At 49.1% G+C, this 22,850-nt stretch overlaps 1 protein-coding gene across 3 annotated transcripts; it reads right to left on the reverse strand.

Annotated features, from left to right (window-relative positions):
• Positions 1-1,378: 1,378 nt before the first annotated feature.
• On the reverse strand, positions 1,379-21,669 carry LOC110355815 (thyrotropin-releasing hormone receptor-like). 3 transcript variants are annotated; one of them, XM_065031984.1, is made up of 8 exons: positions 16,971-17,062; positions 15,604-15,755; positions 14,522-14,614; positions 13,446-13,573; positions 11,904-11,961; positions 10,901-11,027; positions 9,242-9,697; positions 1,379-3,469 (listed from the first exon to the last, which is right to left on the reverse strand). In XM_065031984.1, exons 4-8 carry the CDS (start codon positions 13,495-13,497, stop codon positions 3,083-3,085), a joined length of 1,080 nt encoding a protein of 359 aa, XP_064888056.1. In that variant the 5' UTR covers positions 13,498-13,573; positions 14,522-14,614; positions 15,604-15,755; positions 16,971-17,062; the 3' UTR covers positions 1,379-3,082. The 3 variants fall into 3 exon arrangements, with proteins under 3 accessions (XP_064888056.1, XP_064888057.1, XP_021137490.2); XM_065031985.1 differs by lacking the exons at positions 14,522-14,614; positions 15,604-15,755; positions 16,971-17,062 and adding an exon at positions 21,498-21,669; XM_021281815.2 differs by lacking the exons at positions 10,901-11,027; positions 11,904-11,961; positions 13,446-13,573; ... (1 more) ...; positions 15,604-15,755; positions 16,971-17,062 and having other exon boundaries at positions 9,242-10,439.
• Positions 21,670-22,850: the final 1,181 nt, after the last annotated feature.

Here is a 22,850-nt window from a genome sequence, read left to right on the forward strand (position 1 = left end):
CTGCCAGGGGACTTGTTGGCTTGTAATTGAAGAAAGCAGATGGCATTTTACCAGGTTAACAAGGACTGGGTTTAGATATAATGAGTTTTAATTAAGAAACGAACATGTTAGTTCAAATTGAGGAGCGCCTTCAATGTGGTACATTATTTAGGAGTAATAGATTCTCTATTTGGTGGCAGATTTATAAACTCACAGCCTACACTCATGCTGTTGAGACTAGATAAATGCTGAGAATAAAATACAGATTCAGACTTTACGAACAGGGTGGGTGTTGCAGGGTACAAGGTGCTCCAGGCTCAAGCTTTAAAGGGGCTTTTTGATTTCATATAAGGAATTAAAGTTTTTATTCAGACCCTGGAAATCCACAGGAAGTTACGGTGATGAGTTACTTATAATTCCTTTCTGCTGGTGATTTACTTCCTGACAGCATGCAGCTGCCTGTCCTCTCAACCAGCATCTCCTTAGCAAGCTGAGTGTTGACCTTCCACCAAAAGCTCTTTCAGCTCCTCCTAACATGTCAGAATACATGCAGGGAGAAGGAGCAGAAACTCATTCCTCATCTACAGGGTTTAATGCTCTGGTGCATTTGCTGGAGATCTCGTGGTGCCAGGGGGATTAATCTGCCAATTACTTCTCAAAAAATAGCAAAGGGTCATGCAGCACTTGGCAGATAAGGACAGAAAGGGGAGAAGAGAACTGGGTTTTAATTGAATCCCAAGTATGTTGAACAAATATTTCAGAAGCATCAATTAGCTGTTGGCATGGAGCTGAGATTTAATTAAGAGAATACTGCTTTTAGGATGTCTCTGTCAGGGGTAAAAAAGCATAAAGGGAAACAGTGAAGACTGGAAATGTGATGGGGGGAGGCAGAAAATATTCTGCTGGAGATGGTTCAGAGTTGACCTGCCTCTTGGGTTTGCAGAGATCAAGGCTGTCTGTCAAACTGCACATCCTTTTTCATTCCTGTGCTGGTTAGACAGGGCATGGAGGGGGTTCAGAGGAAGAAGATGATGTGTTTTGACGGGATAACTCTGACACACTGGAAGAAGAATCTATTAGCACAAGACTCCAGGTCAGCTCTGGGCTATGCAGTCAGTTGTTCCTGTTAACCTCAACCCAGCCCACAACCCAGCTGATGCATCCGAAGGTAAGAGCTGACACATCCAAACCTCAGCCCTGGATTTCGCCACATCGAGGGGACCAGCAGCCACCCCAGGGCTCCCCCTCCTCCTCCTCTGCCTTACCTGTGTGATACCTCAAGGCACCCTGGTCCTTACCACTCTGGTTTGTCTGCAGATGCTTTTATCAATGGTTTGTTCTGAGCTGCCAAGGAAAGACCCGTTCTAAGGGGAAAAAAAAATCTGTACTGGAGAAAAGATTGTTGCAAGCAAATTGATTCATTTCCTTGTTTCTTTTGCTAAGTGGAACAATTTCCTCACATCATAGCAAAAACATTTCAATTTTCTTCAAGAAACAAATCCCAAATCTATGTTCAGAGCCACCTGAACAACAACAGAGGAAATTTGTTCCTAAATTCCCAATATACATGAAAGCACAAAAAATGACACTAAGGCTTACATTCTAAACACAAACCATTTCAAATAATTGTAAAAAAACCCAAAACAAAACAAAACAATGTTCTCTTTTCTCATCCTACAGTTATTTCGGGGACAAAGTAGATTGTTTAATAACTCACAATATAATAATCATACATGCAAGGCCACCCCACACCAAAATGAAATCAATATCAGACAGTTCCCAACACATCAGTGGGAGCTGACATCCTCGTCTGCCTCACCCAGGGAAGTGGTTTCCTACAGACACAGAATGGTTACTTAGCCTCTTATGCTCTTAAAAATACCGTGCCAATCTTTTCCAAAGCAGATGCAAAATACCAAGATCATTTAACACTATAGTTTGGTGAAAAACAGTGTTGAAGAGTGAGACTGAATTAGCTCTCCAAATAATTTTTTACAGTTACTGGTGTTTGACATTTATTTTATTTGTCAAGAGCCTTGGAGTTTGGCTCATGTGTAATTTTATATTTTACTACTAGTCCAGATGATAGTCTTCTGCAAGTGTCCTTGGGCTGCTTTCTTGGATGCCTCAGGTTATGAATATCCACTTTATTAATGAGATGATAGTAGCAGTGAGCATTGTTAATGTCTTGTAGTCAGCATGTCATTTATCACAAAACACTTGATGGACTTCCACAAATCATTTTCAGGAAATAAGAGAGTTGCTTTACCTGCCATTGGAACAGAACTGTAGCTGGGATGGAGAGCAATGCTACACCACACTGGGGCTGACAGGACAAGGCTACGGTATCCAGCAGAAGCAAATAGAGGAATTTGGACAGAAAGTGTAAAATTAGCCAAAAGAAGCTTAGACCACAATGTTGGAAGGATTACTATTTCCTTAGGGAACACTTATTATTAGTTTGTCCATTTTTCTGTAACAAATCCAGCTGGTCTGAACCCTGGGTACAGGTGCTACTGCAATATTTCCAAAAGCATGGGGTGAGGTCCATGACACCCAGCTTCAGTCATTTCTGATGTAGGAGACTCCATCTGCAAGGTCATGGTGTGACCCCCCCGGCGTATTGCCAGGGTCAGCCCAAGGACCCCACCGAGACCCAGCCAGCAGGACCCTGGGGTCAACCCAGGGACCCTCCCGGGAACGGCCGGCATGACCCTGGGCTCATGCCAAGTCCCCCACGGTGTGATGCCAGGGTCTACACCAGGACCCCACCAGGACTCTGCTGGCATGACACGGGGTCAAGCTCAGACCCCCTCTGGCGTGACGCTGGGGTCAACCTAGGGACAACCCCAGGGACCACCGGCATTCTGTATTTAACTACAGATTCGTTAAAGATGCTAAACAATGACCTGTGCCTAACACTTCACCTAGCAAGAATAAGCTAGCGTTAAAGAAAAGCAAATTAATTTGCCTCTAGGAGTCTGCTTTGTTAAATGCCCAGGAGATGTATTAAATTAAGCCTTCTGTGATGCCAAAGCAATTTCTGTTGGCACTTTCCCAACACAACGCATACAGCCACACAGCTCCCGCTGCCTGTGTTGTCTCAGGGTCCCAGGATTTCTTTGACAGGCTTGTTCTTCTTTGCAGGGAGACTGTTGAGATCTTCTTGTTCGGTGATGTGAATGGAGCTGTCATGAGAATAGTCCTTCATAACGCTGTAGTACACCGGGGCAGTGTACGGCACGGGGTTCTCGGCACTCTTCTCTTCACACTTGTATAACTTCCTAAAGGCAGCCCTGAACTTCTGGGACATGAGGTTGTAGATGATGGGGTTGATGGCACTGTTCAGGTAGATACACATGCGGCAGAAGAGAAGGAACCAGATGTTCAGGTACGGGGGGTCCATGAAGGAGTTCACCACCACCAGAGTGCGATAAGGCATCCACAGAAGGGCGAAGAGGACCACCACCACAGCCAGCATTTTGGTCACCTTGCCAGTGGGGATATGCAAAAAGAAAAATAGTCAGGTGATACTAAATTGCCAGCAGAGCTTTCCCACCTGGAGAAATGATGCAGACAACTAATTCAGTCCACAAATTGCTTATATCTCTCTTTAAGTATTTAAAATAGGCACTGAATCTATCCTCTCTGAACCCATTTTGTTCATGAAACAGTCTTGCATAAATAAACCTGTAAAATGACAGGTTTTCACCTACCTTTGAAAAGCCCTTAAAACTCTTCAGGGCAGGCATCCACCAGCCTGGAAATGGGCTGGGATAATAACAGGAATTTCTGTATGACAAAGCAAATTTGAAAACTGCACATAGCGATAAGTCAGTGGGGAAAATAACTTGTGCAAAAGCAGGGTCCTAATTTTTTGAGGTGCCATGGGGTATATCTCAGCTCGCTGCCTACATCAACTCTGGCTTCCTACACCAGCTGTGCTGTTCCCAGGAATAGGCTCCCAGTACAGAGCAGCGCTGGGAGCGGAGGAGGCTGCCTGGGATCTTACACAAATTCTTACTTGTGCTGATATGGGAGTTACTTAGCTAATTGGTATGGGTTATTTTAATTTGCAGCACACTGAGGAAGTACTGCATTAACATATTAGGAACAAAAAGATATTGAGAATTCGGAAATGAGCAGTAATTGCCTTTAGCTCCAGTCACGCTTGTTTAAGAAAATGGGGTTTTGTACTGAAACTCCAGTGATCCTAATAATTTAGACAGCTATTTCTGATAGGTGACAATCATCCTTCACCAAATACAGAATAGACATGTCCCCAAGGAGGAAAGTATGAGTAAACATTGATGCTGCACACATATTAAGGAAATGGCATTTCAAACGTCAGAAAGGGAGTTGTGCAATGACTCCAGTTCTCGATATGGAAATAAGCACTTACATCACGTTCACAGTCTCTCAGCTTTTCTTGTAGTGTTTTGGTTTTGTTTGTTTTGTTTTTACTTAGTCACAAGCAACTACGCCTTCCTGTAGTGCTTTGAGTAGACCGCAGGGGTGGTTGGCAGTGGTGACAAAACTTTCCTTACAAGAAAGGGACCGTTGTAAAGCTGAGGCCAAAATAGAAGAGTTTTGCTCTGTGTGTGGTTTAACGGGAATGTGGGGAGACTTCCCAGAATAAGATCTTGCAGTGATATGGTGAATGCTGAGGCTGTTGCTAAGATTGCAGCACATTTGATGCCTTTTGGGAAAGACATGAGAGATTGTACAAGATGTGTCAGTAAAAAGCAGCTTTGGAGCTTTTCAGCGCCTTTTCCAAGGGCTGGCTGGATGCAGAGGAGCAAGAGCCATCTTACAAGCTTTTGGTTTCAAGCCACCCTAGCTAGCATGCAACTGCTGGGGTAATAATCTGGTTTATAGAAACACTCCTGAACAGATAATCTGAGGGTGGACAGAAGCTGCTCGGCACACAGTTGACCATGGTCAGAATCTCTGCGTACCAGCATGGTTGCAGCTGCTGCCTCCCCCGAGGCTGGCAATCCAGGCTCAGCCATCCCTTGCCAAAGCAAGGAGCATCCTGACAGCAATGGTGAGACGGTATCACTGAGGTCTGTGCTGAAAGACCTGGGAGCAGAGAGCTCCCAGATACCAGATCAGCCCAGAGAGGCATAAATTTTGCTTCAGCACTGTACGTATGCCGCATGAGCAGTGCATATGGATGTGACCCACGTTCTCTACTGATCTAAGTATCTTTATAGCAAATAGACATGGCAGTGACGGACATTCAGCCGCCCTGCTGCCTTCCACAGACAACGCTTCTCAAGGCTGTGGAGAGAATTGCTTTTGCCATCTTTTTGATGCATTTGAGGTTTGTTCCCCAAGAACTTGAATGAAGCTGATCCACACAAAACTGTGCTAATAGATGAGCCCTACAGCAAAATGCAACAAACTCCTCAGCTTAAGTGATCCTAAGTATCATTTCAATCAGAATTTAATTCCCCTCTACTAAGCAGTTTCTTTCTCCTGGGAGATGAGGGCAGGTTCTGTGCTTTTCCATCCCATGCGGAGACTGAACATGTCCCTGTCCTGCCGGGAAGGGTCCATGTTAAAGGATTGTCTTACGAGTAAGGCTGGTGGGGTCTTTCCCTCAACCTCAGCCATCCTAGGCAGCAGGACTGCTGCAAAATATATCCTGGGAAAGCAAAATACAACAGTTCTGCAGGTCCTCACTGAGACACAGACACTCCTCACCCAACACAGCAATTGTCTCTGTTGCTGAGATGCAAAGTTACCTTCTGCAGTGCTGGGGAGAATAAATCCCTGAGCTTTTATATGCTTAGCTCGGCTCCCTTGCAGTTGTCCCTTCTGGCCAAGAGGTTTCTGTATGCCCAAAATGTCTCCTTTAAAGCTAATGCATTAATATTGCTCAGATGCTGTCTCCTGAGACTGAAACATTTTTGGCTTTTCAGTTGTTATAACTCTGCCTTGTTTTACTGCTCAGAAACCCACGATGGTTGTGAACAGTGATCTGAACTCTGCGTCCGAGCGACAACACCAGGAGGAGAGTATCCTAATAAGGCTGAAAAGCAGGCTCATTCTCGTCCTTTCTGAGACTGAAAGAAATGTTGTCTGGAAAAGAACCAGTGATTCATCTCCTCTTTAGCCATAACTGCCCCCGCTTTTTGGCTGTTTTTTGTGGAAATGCCGGCAGTGTCAGCGAGCGCTTGCCCAGCTCCTGCCCAAGCCAGCTCCCAACGCCTCCATGCAGGCCACAGAAGACCACAAAGTGCTGTCATCCAAACATCACCACCCGCTACACATCCTACAGCCCTGCAAAAAAGCTGTCTTCATCATGGGAGGGGAAACCAGCTTGAAACAGCATCATGAGGATTTATTACCTCTGTTTCACGAAATGCCATCAGTGCTTTCCAAGGATGCTGCATCCAGCCCACGAGCTGGGATGGGCAGCCCTGCCCTGAGCTCACTATAAGATTGAAATTTGCCCTTTAAAGAAAACTGTCTGTAGAGACCATGTTCTCCTGAGTGCAACTTCAGCAAAGTTGTGTCGACACAGGATGTCTCCCCTCCATAAAACCTTACAGTCCGTCCCAAACTTACTCTTGTATCTCCGTTGTGGAGAAATAAATCTCGAGCACTGTCTGCATGCATGGCTGGAACCATGGCACCTCTGTGCCTTTCCTCACTCTGTCTTGCTGAGACAAGTAACTATAACACATTCGAGGTGATCCGAATTTACTTCCGCTGCTCATGTGAAAAATGAACATAATAAGCACTGAGGAGAGCTTCCAACCCTCATCCCTAACCAAAACAGTCCTGAATTATGGCCCTCAAAAACCAGCTGCACCCAAAAAGCCAAAGCTTTGCTGTAGCTTCCAAGCATCCCTCAGGGAAGCAGCAGCTCAGGGACACCAATTTTTGCAACAGCTCTTGTACATAGTGTGTGCACACAGCAGCTGTAAAGGAGCTATGGATAAAAGACGGGTTTGTAGACAGAAGGGGATGTTTTACTAGGACAGCTGGTATTTAGCTGGAAACTACTTTTCAGAACATAAGCTAGTGTTGTTGCTGGATGGCCGAGGATATCTGCTGTACAGACCCCTGACTATATCCTGGGGTAGCCAAAGACAAAAGGCAGCTCATCTTCCACCTCCACGGGCCAAGCCCGGTGTAACTCCTAGAGCAAACCCCCTGTGAGCATCCTCCTGGCTTCACACAAGGTGATCTGCATCTTGCATCCTCACACAGCCCTTCCAACCCATCCCAGCCTCTGCCCTTGTCCCGGACATCACAGACGCTTCTCCCAGCCAGTGTCACCCCTTCGTGTCCAGGCACCATCACCCCGAGCTGCAGCATCATTTTTTAGGGATCCCACTCCCTCTAGTGGTCCCTTTCTGGCAGGTGAAATACATGGTGGTTGGTGTTTGTGGTCTTTTGCTTCTACAGGTGATAAACACAGTAAAATTCATGCCTTGCATTGTCCTGCTCTGGATTTACGTGTTTTAGGGGCAACAGCAGCATCTTCATGCTCTGAAAAGAAAGCAGTGCAGCACCAGGGCTGGGAACATCCACAGCAAATCGCCCCCAGCCATCCAGGCTCTTTAGGGAGAGAAATGGGCACCTCTGGGGTAGCCCCTTTCAGACATTGCAGCCACCTCTGGGGTGCAGCACTGCAGCCATCGAACAGCCACCAAGCCCTGTGTCACCCACCAAGCCCACACGCCACCAGTGGCACAGCTGGGGTTTCCTCCTCCATCACTCTCAGCACAGCTTCCTTTGAAGAGCTGCTGGTGGGAAATCAGAAGGAAGCATCCAAGAAACCATAGCGGGAAGCCCCAAGAAACTGTTTTAGAGCTTAAGAACTCAGTGCCATCTTTATTTCTAATGATGCCAGCTCTGCAATAACAGGCCAACCAGGAAAAGTGTTTTCTTGCTAAGATATTTTGGAAAGTAATGGCTGTCTTGAGAAAGCTCCTGATGTAACAGAAAGAGAGCACAAGATGTTTCCAGGAGCTGGAGCGCCTGTCATCCAGCCCTATCAGGACTAATGGCCTCAGCCACTCATCCTAATGATGCTGGAGCATGTTGTGTGCTGCACGGCCACTCCACGGCACAGCACTGCGGGGGGAGCACATAGGCCCTGCAGTGGCTGCTCTGGAAGGAGAGGTCCATTGTCCTGCACCTTTAGGTACTGCCTTGTAGCAATTAGAGATCTTGCTGCCAAATCCCCTGCTTGAGACTCCCACAACAGCCAAAGACCCTGAGAGAGGGGCAAGCACTTTTGCAGAAGTCAGGACTTGCTTTAAATCTTCCTCTGCCACAGCAGAAGGGAGAAAAAGCTGAACTGGGGAGACTTAGAAGTTCATGAAGAAATACACGTTCTCTGGGCTGTTTGCTTTTCCTCTGTGACTGGATTGTCTCTCCTGGGAATGGAGCTTCCTGTGCAAGTCAGGCAGCAAGATACTGAGTTGGAAAAGTGAGGACTTGAAGACAGGCTGAAGCCTATTTCAGGCTGTCTGGAAATCAGATCCTGCTCACTCAAAATCACAAAAGAACTGGTGATTTCAGGGACTTAAGCCAGACTCCCAGATCCAGCCCTTTCCTTTAAAATAGCCCATGCCTCTGCCTATGCAAAATTTGGAACCAGAATGGGGTGGTCTCCTGCAAACAGCCAGTGAGCAGGCAAGAGTGTCCCATGTGGGACAAGAGTAATTGTCCATGTGGACAAAGAAAGAGGAGCAACAAGGAGAGGAGGTGGGAGGAGAAGGAGATGGGGAGCTGAATGACAGGAGTCACCAAGAGACAAACATGTCACTGTGACACCGAGGTGCCTTCCCCAGCTGCAGGAACCAGAGGGCTGCAGCCAGGGCTGGGCTCAGAGAGCAGGTTATATCAACTCTCCCCTCCCTTTGCTCCTCTAAAATCTGAGGTCACCTGCCCAGGACTCTGCCTTGGAGGCGAGTCCCACTGGCATGAAGTCACTCAGCACTCTCCGCCTCAGGGAGGCAATCAGTAATTAATCAGCCAGCAAACATCCCTGCACTCCTGCCTCTCCCAAGTAGCGCTGGAGCCCCACCAAGTGCAGCCAAGGCAGGGGGAGCCCATCTGTGCTGCCAGACCCCAGCTGGGCTTGAGAGGGACCCTCCATGCAGCAAACGGGCCCACCCAACTGTCCCTACAAAAGGAAGCAAAATATCGGGACACTCCACCCCCTGCATCAAAGCACCAAGACCCTGACAGCGCTGCCTGCAACCCGGTGCACCCCAGCCCGGCAGGGAGCCCCTACCTGCTTGCGGGAGCCCAGGGCCCCCTTGTTGCCCCGGCAGGAGAGCTTGAGGGAGCCGCCTTGGTGCGTGGAGCCCAGGGAGGATTGCTGTGGGGTGGCAGGCAGAGGGCTCATGAAGAGGATGCGGGCAATGAGGCCGTAGAGTACAGTTGCCAGTACCAATGGGATGATGTAGAAGACAGCAAAATCCAAAAAGTAAATGGGCATGTAAAGGCTTCTGGAGACCCGGTAGCCACAGCTGACCTGTGTCCCATCCAAGAAGGTGACCTGGGTCGTGTCCACCAGGAAGAACCACATGAGGCAATAGAGGGAGGTGAAGAGCCACAGCGAGGAGATGATGCGCTTGGCACGGGACACGGTGCACAGGAGCTGCGCTTTGATGGCATGGCAGATGGCGATGTAGCGTTCCACTGTGAAGGCGGTGATGGACCAGGCAGAGATGTTGATGCCCAAGTACTGCAAATAGGTGATGCAGAGGCAGCCAGCGTAGCCGTACACCCAAGAAGCCACCACTTCAGAGATGTTGGGCAGCCCGGCCGCCAGCAGCACGATGAGGTCGGCCACCGCCAGACTCACCAGGTAGCAGTTGGTGGGGGTCACCATGTGCTTGGTGCGCAGCACCACCAGCACCACCATCATGTTGCCGACAATGCCCACGCCACAGATGAGCAGCACCAGCAGGATGGTGACCACCTGCAGCTCCAGGGGCTGCCGGGGCATCCTGCCCAGGGTCTGGTTGCCGCTGCCACCTAGCGCAGCCCCCGGGCTGGCCGAACCGTTCTCCATCGCCCCCCGAACCTTCCCGGCAGAGCTCCGCGCACCCTGCGGCGGGGAGCGGGGGGAGCCGGAGCCGCACCGCGGCGCCCCGCTGCCCCCCGCGCCCCCTCCCCGCCCTCCCCGGCTCCTCCCTCCTCTTTTTCTCTACGATTCACCCCCAGTCTCGCAGCTGCCCGGCTCCTCGCACCCACCTCCCCCTGCAAATTCCCCCGCTGAGCCTCCGACGGGAGGAGCGGGGAACGGCCAGGACACCCCCGCAGCCCCCGGAACCACCCGGGACCTCTCAGCCCCGGGAACCACACGGAACCGCCTAGGACACCCAGAGGACACCCGGCTCCCAGGAGCTCCTCCAGGCGCAGGGACCCGCGGGAACCACCAGGACCTCCCCAGCACCTCCCGCGATCCCCCAAGGCCACTCCAGCCCCGGGACCCCCCGTCCGCCTCCCGCCCTCCACCCCCCGCCTGCACCCGCCGGGTCCTAGCGCACCGCCGAGCCGAGGAGGAGGAGGAGGAAGGAGCCCAGGCAGGGGGTAAGGGTGGCAGACCCACTCTTGGAGAGGCTCAGGGGCTGAGAGCACCCCAGCAACGAGTGGGTCCGCTCCGGGACCCAGGTATGTGGGTGCCTTGTGTCCCCAGACAAGCCACTGGCTGCACGGTCCCCTGCAGGCAAGGAGAGCTGAGGATGAAGGGTCCTTCCTCATCCTCAGGGGATGGGACCAGGGTGATGCCATGGCCTTTCCCATTTCCCTTGGGCTGGGGCAGAGGTGTGCCTTCCCTGGGGGTCATTAAACACAAGGTAGTAACCTCCTCGTGTCATCTTTCCTAGAGCCACCCATGTCCCAAACAAGCACATCAGTGTCACTCCTTTGGGGAAAGGCTTACCTGATCCTGGGCTGGGAGAACCTCTATCTCCCCAGCGATGAGACTGGAATACCTGGTACCTCCCTGATGGCCAGCAGTAGCCAGAATTTGCTGCCAGCTCCATGCTTGCACCTCATGTCTCCACATTCTGTCAGAAAATGCATTTTCAAATTGAAAGAGCAATTGCGTTTGCAAAGACAAAGTGCTAAGGGTTCCCTAACCTGTGGATTGGAGGAAAGAACAAGGGGAAAGCTTGTTTTTTTTATTGGATTACTTTTCAATTAGAGACAGAGCTGTCCCATTAGTCCCAGACAGTGAGGCACGTATCCAAAAATGTGAAGGATTGTCCTGATGATGGGTGAGTCAAGCCCAGGGTTTCGTAGGCAGTTTCCAATCCTGAGCTGTCTGAGTGGATAAAATACTTTTTGCCTCAGCTCCACGCTCCTCTCCCAGGGAGCACCAGTCTGCCCCAAGCTCTGGCTTGCTGTGGCAAATAATATTTTTTCCTTTTATTTGGGAAACCTTATGCCCACCTTTGGCTCCACAGAAAACAATCCTCATCGTTTTTCAGTCCCTCCCATGACATTTCATTCACTTTTGGGTCAATTATAAAGGACAAATATTCTCTTCTCTTTCTATTTGCTTTCCTTAGAGCTCTGCCGGCAGCCCGCCCGTGCTCTGCCAGCCTCACACCACCACCCTTTGGCATGGAAAGGCTTGGCAGGTCCCCATCCCTGCCCTTGGAGACTTCCCCAGGCTGCACTTTGCTCTATTTCTTTTTTTTAGTAGGTGTACTTTAAAATCCTCCTAGAAATTACAGCTGTTTAATGATACTATTTAGACTGCATTCACCCATTTGAGTTGACAGGCACCTCTTCAGGAGCCAGGCAATGGTCGCTTTAGTCATCCTGACAGCCCAAATTCTCCTCCTTCTCTCTCTGCATCACCCTGCAGCCTCTCTCCAGGAGCCACCCGAACGCTTGCACTCACAGCCATTCCACTGTGCGTTACAGACATCTCCTACCTCCACGTAAGGACCAGTCTGATGGCATCCATCACACGCTTCTGTGAGGCCTCAGCAGCTGTCAGGCAAAAAGTACTGCTACAGTTATCCATAATAATCAACGTCTCTGTCCTCTGGTTATAACCGCAGCCTGGTTATTATGAGTGCAGCATCCAGATTGCTTTATTGGGTGTCTTTAGGGGAGCTGCAATACATTGTCCCTCTCTGAAGTTGCCCCCTGGTCCTACTGTCGCACCCATCTGCCTCAGCCCTTCTCCAAGCTGAAAAACTCCCCCATTCCTGCATATTGCTCATTGTGGTTGGCACACAAGTTATTTCAATAGATGCTAATCTGTCAACACTGGCAGCTCCCTGTGCCGTGATGGATCCTGCCAGGAAACACCCAGGTCTGAGGATCGTGGTGGTCAGAAACCGGCCTCTGACACTGCACGGCACTGGGAGTTAGCTGTGAAGCAGCACAAGAACAGGATATAAATGAGCAATGGCAAGATTTAATCTTTTTGCAGGTGTCTGTGGGAAGGATGGGGAGTGTGGGCATGTGTATTTGCTCACATAATCCAAGGATCTGCATACTCCGCTGCTCTGGAGCAGTTCTAACACAGACAGGCTTCCAACAGCTCGTCAGTCTGCTGCTGTATCACAGCAAGGCTGGGGGTCCTCTGGATGCAGATTGTGGCAGAGATAGCTGAGGCCTCAGAAATACAGTCATTAGTACCTGCTTTTCATGAGTTTATGGGAAAAAACACATTTATTTCAAATAGAGGGAAAGGTATATCTGCCTTTCCTCTTCTCCTTCCTCTTTACAGAGGATTTGGGAATCTCTGTCCTGTGAATTCTGTCCTCCAACAAGCAGATGGACTGGCTGGGAGCTGGAGGTTTTCACAGCATCATCCCGAGGGAGAAGACCCTCCTGTCCCCTGGATCTGGCCATACACTGGCCGAAGCTGCCCTGCTCTGCAGGAGCACAGTGTGACACTCCTGCTTGGGTTTGTGCCCAATGGGGTGCTCCACTTCCCAGCACAATTTCACCATGATAAAAGCTCCCTCAGGTTTTCAGAAAGACACTGAAAGAGTTACAGAGAAATGCCTCCCAAGCACCAAAAATGAGTTATTGCATCTAACAAATTCAGCTCCGAGGGCAGTGGCACTCGCAGGACAGTCACAGCTGTTTGCTGTGGGTTGTGCGAACAGTGGAACAGCTGTTACAGATGGGCAAAAACCTTATTCCTGGCACATCCCTGACTCCAAAACACGGGTGGCTGAGCTGCCAGCATGGTGGCATTGTGCATGGGAGGGGCACAAACGTCCTGAGGGGGAACTTGGGGTTCATCTGCTTCCTCAAACCCATTCCAGAAATTGCCTTTGTGGGATCAGAAAATAAAAATAAAAATAAAAAACCTCTCAGAGAGACTAGATAAAGTTTTTGTTTTGGTTCAAACCTGGAACACTGTGTAGGATCATTGCAGATAATTATTTCCCTTGATGCTTTTTACTGACAATTCAGTAGTTATTAGCACAGCAATAACAACAGCATTAACTCACCCAGCTGAACCAGCTCCTCCTGCCCAAGTCCCCGAGCTAATTGTGTGTCCATCGTCACGCTGGTGCTGTCTATGTGTGACACACACACCTGGGTGAGATCTCCTACATCATCAGAATGGTCAGGTTTGCTGCGAAGACATTAAAATTTCCCATTATAAGCTCCTTCAATACCTGTAATGCTTGGGACATGACAGAGGCGTGTACTTAAGATGAGGCCAACCAGCTGAGAGTAAAGGTTTCTCAAGCTAACTTTTTTGGCACTTATATAAAATATTTTCTCAAATCCAAATATTTTGGTCTCCAAAGACATTGATTCTTTTAACTAACTTTCACGTTAGGTTCTTTTAACATATTTCTGTGTTTCCTTCTCCACCAGCACTGCCTTGAGCCACCATCACCCACCACCTGAATCATCAGGAAGGAAAAGTCTTAACTTCCTGGGGTGTACCCACATGGCAATGGCATTCTGGGACGGGTGGCTGTGGCTGGGTTAGCAGCACTGTGACCGGGCTGTGCGCTTGGGATGTTCAGCACCAGCTTCAGCACCTCCCCATGCTCCTCACCCCTCTCATTCAGCCTCACTGGGCAGCTCATTTAGTCTTATGGAGAGAAAAGACCTCGGCAACTCAGCAGATTAAATAACACTTGGAGAAAGCAATCCTCTTCCCCAAATCTATGATAAACTCCTCTGCATTCTCTGGTGCTTCATAATCTACAAATATTAAACCAATAAAACTCTTAGCACTGGGGCACAAAGGCTACATTTGCATGGTGCTGGTGAACATGCAGAAGCTGAACTGCAGAAACCACAAGTGGCTTTGAGGGTTTGGGTTATGGGATTTTTTTGCCCTGGGGAACTGCCAAATTTTAAGTTGTGAGCAGTGGTGGGGAGGTGATTCCTACCTCTGCACCCCCACAGCTCAGCATGGAGCAGGCAGGAAGATGCTCAGCAGCTTTGCAGAGCAGCCCAAGGGATGACAAATACTATTAGAGATGGGTTATGAGTCAGTCTGTTAAAAGCACCAGTTATTGCTCACTCAGAAAGATGAAGGAGAGAGAAGTTCTGTCAAAATTACCTTCACTTGTTCTGGAGTCACAGCCTAGAATCAAATCGCTTTGGGGCTTTATGGGTTAATGCCCTCAGAGATCAAACCCAAGCAAAGAGGCAGCTGTCAAGGAATTAAAAAGATGCAAAACTGACATGGGTATATGCTACAGGCACACAAAAATGAACTATCTGGTGGTTTTCTAATGATTCTTGTGATCAGGGAAGCATCCCTGGAAGGATGCAGCTCCTGAAGAGCCCCACAGGGACCAGCCATGGAGCTGGGCTGCATCACATCTGTGCCAGTGATGTGGAAGGGAACAGCATATGGTCCTTCTGGAAAACTCTGTGGATGAAAAGAAAGCTGAGGGAATGAAAAAAGACAAGAGGAAGGCAGTGCTACAGATTTCTGTGGGTAAAAAACAATTCAGTCTCGAAGGCAACAAAGAATATCTCTAAGTTCGTAGATCCAGGAATGGGACAGGCAGCACCTCCTGTGGGGGCAGCGGGTGCTGGATTGATGGGCAGGAAAACTTGACTGGGGGTGCCAGGCTTAAGCAGCTCCTTCCAATTACTGTAGCAAAGCCCGGGGCAATGCTATCATGGGGAAATGATGTTTCCCCAGCCCCAAATGAGGACAGGGATGGTTTGTCTTATTTCCAGACTCAGTGAGCACAGGCAGCTCTGCAGGTTGTCTCGGGCTCCTCTCTGCCCTGCCTGGCCAGCACAGTCATCTCCTGGCTTCTGGGTACCCTCCTCTCTGGTTTGTATAATCTCTTCTAAAGATATTTGTTAAATCTATGATGCTGATGCACCATGTCTTGGAAATGCCTTCAGGGTAGAGAGGAACTTCATGATTTTTCTTCAGCTAATAAGTATAATTTGAGCTTTTAAAGAAAGCAAAGTGAGGCTGCTTTCACAAACTGGGGAAAAAAATATCCCATCTTCCCTCCCCTGCTTCCCTGCTGTGTTCAAAGCCTGAGTCCTCAAGGAAAAAGCCACTCAGTGCACAGAGATTAATGAACCGATAAAAATATGAAAACAGATATTGCAAATGAGCATCTTGGCCAGGGCCAGCCCTTCCCGAGCCTCTCGCCGGTGGCAGGTACACACCGTGGCTCACTTCAGGGAATCACAGTGGTGTAAAAACCTGCATTTCTGAAGCAGGGAGCTGCTGTCAGGGTTAATTGTCCAAGTGGTGGCACAGCAATGGGGAGCAGTTGTCAGCAGCCATCCCTCTGCCAACAGCACTAGGCTTTGTCCTGCTGAAGAATAAAGAGGCAAGAATTTTTAGTACAATAAGAGGTGATATTTGCTGATCTTTCCTCAGAAATATATCACCACATAGTCATTGCAAAATTAGATTCATCTTTTGGAGCCCGAAGGAAGGACCACGTCGCCATTTCTTGGCCAGCGTTATGCATTTGGCTTTTAATCAAAATAATGCAGCTGATGCAGGAGAGCATGAGGAAGTCAGGTCTGGGTCACAGGGGTAATTTTTTAATAAAAAAAGAGGAATTAGGCTGCTCTTCTTGGAGCTGTGTGATGGATGTTGCCTCTCTGTGCCACCGGCTCTGTCCCCCCAATTCATCTGCTGCCTGGTACAGCCAGGAGCATCCCAAATTAAGACATTGCTTCTGGGTACACCTTATTTGTGAACTGTTCCTATTAACATTTTAATAGGTCCATCCTTCATTCTCCCTTCCAAGTAGCTCCTGGAAGGACTGAGCTCTCAGATACACAACCAAAATAGTGGGAAAAAAAAAAAGTAACTCCGCAGTAATTTGTATTGGACTGATTGGATAAGTGCAATAAACCAAACTGCAGGGATTTATACAGCTCTGCAGAGAATAGCGCCATGGAAAAGGATGCTTTGTGCAGCTCTCAGGGTGCCACTTTCCTCCCACTTTTAAACCCCCATTGCTGCAGGTGTTCGGCTTGATTTAAGCCAGGTAAGTGTGGGGCACAGTGCGTCCTTACAAAGCCTGTTGTCATCCTGCGTGCCAAGGAGGAATTCCCTGCCCTGTGTCACCAGCAGCACTGGCTCCAAGCCCACTGCAGGAGCCTGGGGGGATTCAGCCACAGGAGGAGGAGCCCAAAGTGCCCCTTTCCACCCCGCCGAGCCCAGCACCTGTGGCATCAGCTCACTGCCCACGGCCCCACCAGGGCTCCAGGCATCACCCACAGCATCGAGTTGGGGTTCAGAACTCTTGTGGCTGCTGCTGAGCTCTGCCACCCGCTCCATTGTGCCCAATTCACCAGGAATTCTATCTGGGCAAGCAAAAAGCCAGAGGAGTGGGTGGAGGCGTTGGCTTTCATGGCAGCACAACAAAGGGCAAGCCCCAAGAGTACCGGTTTTTCCCAAATGTCCCACTCGGAGCAGAAACTGATGGCTGCAAGAGGAAACTGGTTTGGGTAACCAAAGCCAGCAAGGCTTGAAGCTGTGCTGCGTGTGAGAAATGAGACATCTTCTGATGTACCTTTTGGACACTGGCTGCGTCACATCCGACCTGAATCACCCACCCCGGTGCCCATCTTCAGGACAATGCACAGGGTAGGATACACCTGGGACAAGAACAGAAATAGCCAGATCCCAGAAACAGAAAGTTAGGGTGGATGAGGTGCTGGAGGGGCATCCTGAGGGGATAATAGCAGTGATAACACTGCAGGGAGACAAAAGCACTGCATGCAATATTATGAAAGAAGAAAACACTGGCAGAATAATCAGGCTGTAATTACAAGTTATTTCAGATTCTGTGACATCTAAATGTCAACACTGTAACGCTGTAACAACAAGCACTTGGCTGCAGCACCGCGCTGCAGGTATGCAGCCCAGGAGAGGTGCAGCAGCCTTTAGTTCTGCTCCTGCCCCCCTTCCACCCAGCACATGAAGCCACAACGTGCATCGAGAGACATGAGGCCAACCTGACTTGGTGTCCAGGTCTGGGGGGGTCACACTGAGCAGTGGTGTCACCTTTCCCAGCAGAATTGCACAGGCAGTGACAGTACATCCACCACGGGGGTGGCAAAATGCTCCGAGTCCTTAGTCAGCACCGATGCAAATATCCAGGAACCCACTGGAACTGGTGTCCATAAAGTTCTCCATCACTGAACCCCAACACTATTCTCCACCACCAAACTCCATCACTGCACCCTGCCTAACACTCTATGGCATGAAAGTGCAGAGAAACATCTGGTTGCAGCTCACCTTTCCAGTCCTGCTGTCACAGATGCTCCCCCCAACCAAGCATCTCTAACCCACCTGCCCTCACACCTCAGTGCTGCATGGATCGTGCCTTACCCACTAGTTCTGCCAGCATGATTAGTCCCAAAGCTCAGGGGGTGACTTACAGCAGCTCCTGCTGCTAGGCAGCCTCCTCCACCCAATTAGTGGTTTCAAAGGGTTTCAGCTGATTGGGGAGTTTGATCATTTCTCAATTTTTCCTGCAGGCAGTGCTCACAGTGTCCAGCCAGAGGAGACATTTCTCCCTGCTCTGAGATGAATTCCTTTTTAACCCGGAGAAAGCTCCTTCCTCCCATCAGCCCCACGGGGAGCACTGTGCTCACCTCCCGCGGAGCCCAGGACCACACATACAACATCAGCTGCTCCTGAGAGAGCAAAACCCATGCTGGTTTTAGGCACCTTTTGTTTAGGAAAGGGCTAGGTGGTACCAAAGCTCCCCCCTCTCCACACACCCACCTGACCGGGGTTGTGAACTTGGCATTGCTGATGCCCTGGTAACGCAGAGCACAAAGCACCAGGCACACGGAGCAATTTTTTCTCTGCCCTGGTAAAAGGAAAAGATGACTCAGCCCAGCCCTTGGCTACGACCTGCTCTTTCCTGTAATTCACAGAGTTCCCACTTTATTGTCTGCACAGCCACAGCGTATTTCCAAATAATGCAAGATGAAGCTTTCAGCCTTTGAACTTGACCATTTCAGCTTCTCAATCTACTTCAAAGGAAAATGTCCTAGCCGAGCCATGGGTCACCCCTGACTAGCTATACTACTGTGCTTTTTATTTTAGAGCTCTTGGGAAATAGATTTACAGAAATGACTTCTCTCCTTTCTGAGGTTTGAAGGCACCTCCTCAGCTGTTTCTAGGTAGGATGAGGAGTTACAGAAGGTTTGATTGTAAGTAAGAAATGTATGAAAACGTGGTGCTTTTTCCCACCTTATGTTTGTGTGTTGAAAACATCTCTTCTGGTGATTTAGTTTCCTTAGTTGCTTATCTGCAAAGAAACCCAGAACTGTTCTGCCTTGGTCCTTGGGAAAGGCTGTTGAGGTGATTGAGGTCAACTTCCAACTAACTCGATTTCCTCAACGTCTTCTCAATGTGCCGTGACACCTCATGTCCCCCATGAACCACTGGAGTTGCTGGCTGAAATCACACGTCTTGGGGCTTCTCGGAGTGCCCAAAAAGTGAGCTGGTCCTCAAATCTCCCGTTACCTTCAGAAATCAGTCACTTGCAACAGACTCCTGAAAACCACGGCGCTAAGAAACATGCCTGGAGGACTGGCTTCTGTATTGACATCCTGGATTTTAGCAGCCTTCTGGGACAACCAGCGTTGCTTCTTCCTCATTTCTGCTCCTTTTCTTGCAGGCTGAAGGCCTGTTACAACTAATTTGGAAGTTTTCTGCTGCAAAATGTGAGGCATTTAGTTCAGAGTGAAACGCTGACACAATCTGCATTCAGAAGAGCCAGGACTAGGGAAAGTCTCCCTATGAATTGCAAATCTCCCCCTTTCTCCAGCTGTCTCACATCTCCAACTCATTTTGAAACATTTTGGTACCTCCTTGGAAATAATGTTGGTCTTTAAAAGAATTTGCTCAAAGGAACAAGAACCAGCTGTGACGGCAGCTCCTGATTTGCATCACATCTCCTGGCAGGTGCTTCAAGATAATTCTCGGGTATCATTTCAGGAGCGATGAGATGCCTGGTCATCAGCTACTGGTCCTGACAGTCCTGGGTCACATCTGCCAGCCCAGCGCAGGTCACAGACACCACAGGAGTGCAGTGGTCCTGGGGGTTTATGGATTTGTCCTTTCAGCCCCAAATCAGACACAGTCACTATTCACCAGTACCAGGCATCAGTTCATGATAACATGGTGCTGACATCTCTTTGCTGCTTCAAATCAGCCTTCGGCAACCTTTGCGCTTAGATAGTGGTTTGTTTATCACCTCTTACCTCTAAAGATAATCTTGTCTGTTTTCCCTACCTCTTGTTTTGGCACCAGCACCTCACAGCCCAGCCAAGGCCCCAGGGTAGGCTGTCCTTGGGGCAAAGGCAAGGAAAACCCCATCTGAAAGAGGCCTTCTCCCTCATCAACTGTCTTTGAGGAATTTCCTCATCTCTCCCACCCCTGTCTAGAAGATAAATGCCCTGAGCTGGAGCTGCCCTTGCTGGGTGGCCACACAGTGCTCAGCACAACGGAGCTGCCTTCAGATGGGGCTACTCATGGACAAAGCGGTCCCTTAAATAAGTGCTGACTCGGCAGTTCTCTGCCCGTTGTGTCCTGCTGGGCACTGGTGCTGCTGGCAGTGCCCTGCGGGTGTGCGGTGCCAGCTGGCCCTGTGCCCCCAGCCTTGCTGCAACGAGCAGCGCTGGTGACACGGAGAGCGATTCTTTGTGGCCAGACGCAGCACCAGCTTCTGCAAAGCAAGAGATTGCAGCACTGAAATCAAAGAAAGACAAGATCTCCCCTTCTAGAATACTTTGCATCAGCATTGTTTTGCCTTCCTTCACTGCAGTCATTTTTCATTTGACACTTTCAACCATGTTACAAATCACCAGGACCTCACATCTCAAAAGGGGGCTTCCCACAGAGAAGGGGGCTCCAGAAACCCCCTTGTCCTTGATGGGTTACTGCAGCATCCAGCTCTGTAACAGCAAACATCAGCAAAGGGCATCTACAGCTACAGTGGGATGCTCTGGCTCCCCAAAATCAATGGCAACATTTCCACAGGTGGCAGCTGAAGCAGGTTAGAGTCACAATGACAAGTCATGACAGCGGGTCAAGGCTGGCATCAGCAAAGGTGCGGGCTGGCACTGGCAAGGAGGTTTGGTACCCACCAACAAATGTTCCCCAGCCTCCCTCAGAGAACCCCAGCCCTGCATCTGCCTCATTGCACACAAACATCTGATCCTGAACTTTCAACTTCACGAATTTCCAAAACTCAAAGCCAGATGTGATGAAATCCTTTTCTGCAGAAAGCCGTTAGAGACAGTAAACAAGCCACTGTGCTAGCGTAGGAGCAGCGCTGCCCAGCAGGGATGGACCCTGAGGAGGATGGGGACACGCAGGACCTGCCCCGGGGGCTCCAGACCCAGTGCTGGGGGAGGAAGCAAAGCCCCACAACCGCTTCCTCCTGCCTGTGAGACGGGAGGTGGTGCCGAGCAAAACCAAAGGCAACGAGAGCCACAGTGAGCAGAAGTGAGAGTGGGAGTATGGAGCGGCTCTGAGAGATGAAAATCCCTTAGCAAATAATGAGGCTTGTAAATTAGTCATATTTAATAAAAATATGTGAATAAATTAACTTTGCATGCTGGTTAAATCCGTTCAGTATTTCTCTGTTGAACCATTAAGCAAACTGGCAAAGCAGCTTACCTCTAAAGCACATAATATGACTCTGTAATGAGTAACATTTTCTATTTTGTCATGCCCGTGTCTTGCAGATGAACAACACCTTGCAGCAAGCAGAGCAATTTCCAGCAGTTCTGACTCCCACCAGGGAAAATATCACAGCCCAACTCGGCACGAGGGACAATGGGGCTGATGAGCCACACAAGCTGTTCCTGCTGAAGCAGGGACCATCGGAGCATCCTCTGCTCCTCAGGGCCTCCCCATTTTTGTTCCTGGGGTCCTGCTGGCACCCCCAGGGATATGAAAAAGCAAGTTACTGCAGGGACTAAGTTCTTTCCAGCCATGCCGGTGGGTCCCCTCAGCTCACCCAGACTGCCCCAGGTCCCCTCTGCCACACACTTCTTCAGGTTTAATTCCATACCTGTTGTTTCCTTGTGACTCTCCTCGCTGGTCCTTCACACTGGAAAACACTCAGAGTTCCTCTTCCCTGACTTTCCCACTCAAGTGTCACATTTGCCGCAGTTCCATGACTTTAGTTTCTTACAAGAAAAATCTGCCCTCTGGGTTAAATGACATTATGGCAAAGAGCCAGCTTTCAACATCCCTTTTCTCCTGAAAACAGATTCATCGCTTAGCTACATATGATAATATCTATATTTGATGACACCAATGCAAGCAACAGCAGTCTTGTGTTAAGACCTTCTCATGTGCACTGATTTCTCTGTGACAGTGAAGTATACCAGCGTTCAGCAAATATGTGTTTTAACATCAGTACAATTTCACCTCTGAAATAACCAGAATGGGTATCAAAGTGACTTTTTCCTTCCTGCATTTAAAAAAAAACCCAACCTTCTAAAACTAATGAGATGACATTTCACAGCACAGTGAAACACAGTCACACAACATTCATTACCATCCTTTCTAAGTAACAAACCACAGTATTGCCATGACAAAAGCCAGTATTTTGGGCTACCACCCAGCTCTGACCTCCTCACTCCTTCGCAAGGTGTTCACCTTCCAAACCCAAATTCTTCCCTTGCTGATTTCTATATGGCTATTAAAGCTAAAAACCTGTGTGAGGGTCACAAGGTCGAGGAGATGAATGGCACCTGTGGCACAATCCATTGATTCCTGTGGCAGATATCCAAACGAGGGCAGGAGAATTGACCTCCAGATGCAGGCAGGCAACAAGGGCTCTGCTGCTCACGGTTCTCTGTCACTGAACCCACTGAAACGAGTGCGATACCCACTGAAGAACTTTATAAAATCTTGTCCTTAGTCTCTTCTGCAATATGGAAATGGGAGCACATCTCCGCTTCATGAAGGGTTTAGGAGGGCTGACACTCTGGGGGCAGCGGCAGAGCAGCAGTACCTCACACTGATTATTATCTTTTCAAGCAGATGTAATTAGGCTAATCAAGGCTTGTCTGATGCTGAATTTTACAGTCTAGAAGTGCAAAGTTCCCGGTATTAGTCTTTAGTGGTTAAAATCTAGTGGGAGCAGAAAAAAACTCTACAAAAGACAGGGAGAACTGCTCTGGACTGGGGTCAGTTTTTCCTAATAAATAGGATTTTTGAGGGTGAAAAGGGATGTTTCAGGAGCTGCCCCACACGTTGCTCAGCTGCCCTGGCTGCGAGATGGGCAGTGCCTGTCTGAAGGATGCAAAGGGACACTCAGGGTGGTATTTAGTCCTCTTGGTCCATCTTTGTGGTCTCATCAACTCTGAACCCCCATATGAACCTGGAGGGCCCATCTCTAAAGCAAAGCCAGTCC

This window comes from Columba livia, chromosome 16 (assembly GCF_036013475.1).
Source record: "Columba livia isolate bColLiv1 breed racing homer chromosome 16, bColLiv1.pat.W.v2, whole genome shotgun sequence".
Taxonomy (NCBI): Eukaryota; Metazoa; Chordata; class Aves; order Columbiformes; family Columbidae; genus Columba; species Columba livia.

Excerpts from the sequence above, each read along its gene's own strand:
- LOC110355815 (XM_021281815.2), bottom strand. The coding sequence starts at position 10,027 with ATGGAGAACGGTTCGGCCAGCCCGGGGGCTGCGCTAGGTGGCAGCGGC. Across the intron at positions 3,470-9,241 it reads CCCTGGGCTCCCGCAAGCAG|GTGACCAAAATGCTGGCTGT; the intron begins GTAGGGGCTCCC and ends CCCACTGGCAAG.